At 42.4% G+C, this 4,521-nt stretch overlaps 1 protein-coding gene across 1 annotated transcript; it reads left to right on the forward strand.

The window, feature by feature from the left end:
• Positions 1–889: 889 nt before the first annotated feature.
• On the forward strand, positions 890–1,316 carry LOC144290069 (protein max-like). Its single transcript, XM_077858899.1, has 2 exons — positions 890–952; positions 1,056–1,316. Exons 1-2 carry the CDS (start codon positions 890–892, stop codon positions 1,314–1,316), a joined length of 324 nt encoding a protein of 107 aa, XP_077715025.1.
• Positions 1,317–4,521: the final 3,205 nt, after the last annotated feature.

Consider the following 4,521-nt stretch of genomic DNA (forward strand, 5'->3'; position numbering starts at 1 on the left):
GTGATGGATATAGATAAATCCCTATATGAGTAGAGTATAGCCAGTCTGCAAGGAATCCCAAAGAGCTGTATTCAGGTCAGAGTAACTCAGAGACTGGGAAAGTAACTTGGAAGGAAGGGAGGAGGATGCAAGAAAGTGAGTAGAACACACCCTGGAGGGAACTGCCATTCTGGTGAGAATGGAGATAGTGGTCCTCTGGGTAAAGGCCCAGGGAGTCCATAGTCAAGCAATCTACTTTTTGTTTAAAAGATAGACATACATTTCATACAGCTTTAAATAAACATATGTTCAGACTGATTTCCTTCTCTTTTCAGCAAGATTGAGGTATAAATGTGAACTTTCAGCTCTCTTTTTTATTAAGAAGAAAAAAGGAAAATTATCCAGTTTTTCTTCAATGGTGTTCTTTACATCCACTGTGATGTTGTCCTTTCTCAATACCACAGAACAATACAGCGGCACCAGGTGTGGTGCTTATTTACCAACAAAGTTAAGAAGAGAACTGGTTTATGGTTGACACTGACACTGGACTCATCCTGAGTGCTCAATAGGACAGAGTTAATGTCCTCTGATTATTCTTTTGTCTCTTCAAAGTTGGCTAGGTTGCTATTTAAAGAAAATTAGTTGCTCAAAGGTGATGCAACACACATCAGGATTAACAACAATAAATGCAATTTTCTAATGTTATTGAATTTGTTACTGGAGTGAGGAGGTGGTGCTCACCCCTGTGTTATGTGTGTGTAGTGAGAGAGCTAGTGAGTGAGTGAGTGAGTGAGTGAGTGTCTGTGTGTGTCGAGAGGGCTTAGTTTGTTGTCATTCTTGACTTGGCTCTCCCCTCCATCCCTCCCCTTTCCCCGCCATGCCTGCAGTGCTGCTCCCTGGACCATAAGAAATGAACGACAACAATGACATCGAGGTGGAGAGCTATGAAGTGCAACCAAGGTTTCCATCTGCCGCTGACACACATTCTCATCATAATGCACGACACAAAAATAGGGCATACACGGAAGACAGCCTTCACAGTGTGTGGGACCCCCACCCCATCACTCTGAGGACAGCAGGCACAGGCCCATATCCTAGACAGATCCACAGACTATATTCAATGTTTGCAAAGGAAAAAGCACACACATCAGCAAGACATTGACGACCTCAAGGGGAAGAATGCTCCTCTGGAGCAGCGAGTCCATTCACTGGAAAAGGCAAGGTCAAGTGTCCAACTGCCAACCAACTACCCTTCCTTGGACAATAGTGTCTATACCAACGCCAAGGGCAGCACCATCTCTGCCTTCGATGGAGGCTCAGACTCTAGTTTGGAGTGAAAGCCCAAAAATCCCCAAAGCAGCAAGAAGCTCCCGAGGGGATGTCAGCACAAACTCTCAGTCTCCTCCACTGTCTCATCTGACTTTCACTTCATGCTCAGAACCCTCAGAAATATTTAAGGGACTCTTTCTTTCCCCTCTTTCTCCCTTTTTATTTTTAATTTTACTTTTACATCAAGCTCTTGGCCAACAGTTCTCATTTTCCTTCCCCACATCTACCATTTTTAAAAAACGTTTGCCTTCACGGATTCCCTGTTACTGCCAGGGATTTTTAAACCCAAACACCCCAGCTTGACAGCTTTTTCTGTGGAGGACAGATGACTGGCTGGACCTCTGAGCATAGAGTGTCCTGACCACCCACCAGCTCCTCCCGCCCTGCAGGCACATGGCCACAGGAGGACTCTTGCCCCTTCCGTCTTTCCCTCCCAGGCCATCCTCACCTTTGTTTAACAGACTTTGTAAATCTGTAGACTGCTCTACTTTAAGAAGATGACTGGATTGAAGTAATCAGAATAATCTCTTTTCTTTTTAATGATTTTTTTTTTCTAAAAAGCCATTTATCACTCCTGTTGAAGGACCAGATCCTTCAAGAAGTTTGTCGTATAAAGACAGGTGGGGATAGATTTGCAGCACAGAGACTTTGGCCTGTTTCACTTGTTCTTCTCTCAGGCAGCTTTAGGAAGGGCTGCATGATATGTGTGGTATGTGTGGGGGACAGTAGGCAGTAGTAAAGTGGCAGCTTCCAGGGGTGGGGTGGTGGAGTGGGTGGGTGGGATAAGAAAGATGGATCGGGTAGGTAGAGGTTCTGTAATTGAGAGCCAGGAGTGAGGGAGGCTTTAATATATATTTCCTGCTACTGAAATTTGAATCGGAGTGATCTGTCCCTTTTTCTGATGACGTTGGTACTGCAAAGCCATGAATTCATAAAGTAATGATCATATCTTTAAAAAAATCATCACTAGTCATTGGTTCCTCTGATAAGATCGAATGTTGGAAAGCCTCTCTTTTTCAAAAGTTGCTTCCTTGCCATGAAAAACTGATTGCATTACTGACTTAAACTTTGAAGTGGTATTTGCTTCTATTTATTTGTTTATTTTTAAAGATTTTCTTTATTTATTCATGAGAGAGACACAGAGAGAGAGAGAGAGGCACAGACACAGGCAGAGGGAGAAGCAGGCTCCACGCAGGGAGCCTGACGTGGGACTCCATCCTGGGTCTCCAGGATCACACCCTGGGCCAAAGGCAGGCACCAAACAGCTGAGCCACCCGGGCTGCCCTATTTGCTTCTATTTAGAGGTGGATGGGTAGCTTGAATTCTCAGTATCTCACTCAGCAGTATTTTCTTCATTTGCTCCATGGATAGAGCATGAATCTTTTCATGGCCCACTTTTCTGTTGATCTCTACCTAATTCTTTCATCTATATCATCCATAGTTTTTTTTTTTTTTTTTTTTTTAAGATTCATTTATTTATTCATTCAGAGAGAGCGAAGAGAGAGGCAGAGACACAGGCAGAGGGAGAAGCAGGCTCCATGCAGGAAGCCTGATGTGGGACTCGATCCTGGGTCTCCAGGATCACACCCCGGGCTGCAGGCGGCGCTAAACCGCTGCGCCACCGGGGCTGCCCCATAGTTTTTTTTTTTAAATCTTGGGAACAGCTAAAGGTAACACTTGTTGGATTGGCTGGACTGAATTTACCACCAGCATTCAGGGTGAGATGCTTAGGTTTGGCATACATGGCTTGACCTATTTTTGTGGATTTGGGTTCTAACGACAGCTTAGCTTTCAGATATTCCACACTATTATTTTGGTCCATGAGGTTTATGGGATGCTGCTGATGTTTCCCTATTCACTGCTGGGAGTAAGGATGGAAAAAGCATTTCTCTAGTTGTAGTCACTTGGTGTATCTTGGCGGAACACAGACGAAGACTTGGCTGGATGTTTGTTGTGGCAGGGTCAACACTCCCGCCTTTTGGAAATGGAGACTGGTTCTTGGGCTACATATTGTGCTGTGATGTGATCTTTACAGGTTCCCCCGCCCTGCACTACCCCTTCCCCAGCAGCCTCTCTGGTGTCTCTAGACCAGGTAAAGACCTCTTAGGCCCAGGGCCAGTAAGGAAAGAGAGTCATCATTGGTGGAACTCCAGATTAATCTCCCTTGCTGATTATATCAGGTCTAATTGGGTGCTTGAGGCACAACTCCCATTAAGTCCAGGAGAGGAATGGGCCTGCTAGGAATGCCTTCTGGTTCTGTTTTGGGTGTTGGGAAACACCTGGTCTTGGTCACCTTCTTCTTTTGATAAGAGGATGTAAGACACCTTGGTACTCTGTTCCTCTCATGCTGGGATCCCAAGCTAATTTTCTGTCTTCCTAAAAGTTTTCAGAGATCTCTTTTTGTTGTTCACTATTTCTAGGGTTTTTAGTTAGATTTAGCAGTGAGAAATGGGTATCTGTCACATTGTGCTGCACATGAGGTTTCAATAAGTGTTAAGCCACACAATAAGTTTCATGGTTTCTTTCTACGGATGATCCAGAGATTCCTCCCTTGAAATGTAATTGTATGGAGCATTAAAAATAAACTTCCAAAGATATTGGATATTATAGTGTTATTGACATTCCTTGTCTATAAAAGACCATATTCTAGGAAAGTCTGGAAATTCAAGGTTAGAGCTTGGTGAAGGTAAACAAAGATAAGTGTGGAACAGCCTGTCTGATTACTATCAAGAGAACAGCTATTGGGTTTCGTAACTCCCATAATTAAAATATACCTGTTTATCCTGAACCCCTAAGACAATTTCCTGATCAGGTGAATAGCATTGGCCTGAATATTATTTACATCACTATAAAGCCTGTATATTGTTGATCATATATAGGTGATCTTTTAACTTTTTTCTCTTAATTCTTTAAATATCATAACTTATTTCTTAATATTTAACTCAAGTTCTTAATCTCTTAATGAAAGAATAGTTCCATCTATCCATTTTTTCAAACAAGTAGACTACTCAATAAAGTAGGTAGTCAATTAATTACCAAAAGTGTTAATTTTATAATGAGCCCTGTTCACAGATCTCAAAGGAAATTATCCAGTATAAAAATAGGAGAAAGGTATGCTTTGTTTCAAAATGTTTATTTTTGAGGCAGCTGAAGACATTTTACTATTTTGCAAATGAGCCAGGGTTCTTTTTTTTTTTCATAGTCAGCTTTTCA

Source organism: Canis aureus, chromosome 2 (genome assembly GCF_053574225.1).
Source record: "Canis aureus isolate CA01 chromosome 2, VMU_Caureus_v.1.0, whole genome shotgun sequence".
Classification (NCBI taxonomy): Eukaryota; Metazoa; Chordata; class Mammalia; order Carnivora; family Canidae; genus Canis; species Canis aureus.

Bases quoted from the DNA above. Each gene is read 5' to 3' on its own strand.
- LOC144290069 (XM_077858899.1), top strand. From the start codon at position 890: ATGAACGACAACAATGACATCGAGGTGGAGAGCTATGAAGTGCAACCA. The intron at 953-1,055 runs GCTGACACACAT...CTCTGAGGACAG, and splicing joins AACCAAGGTTTCCATCTGCC to CAGGCACAGGCCCATATCCT.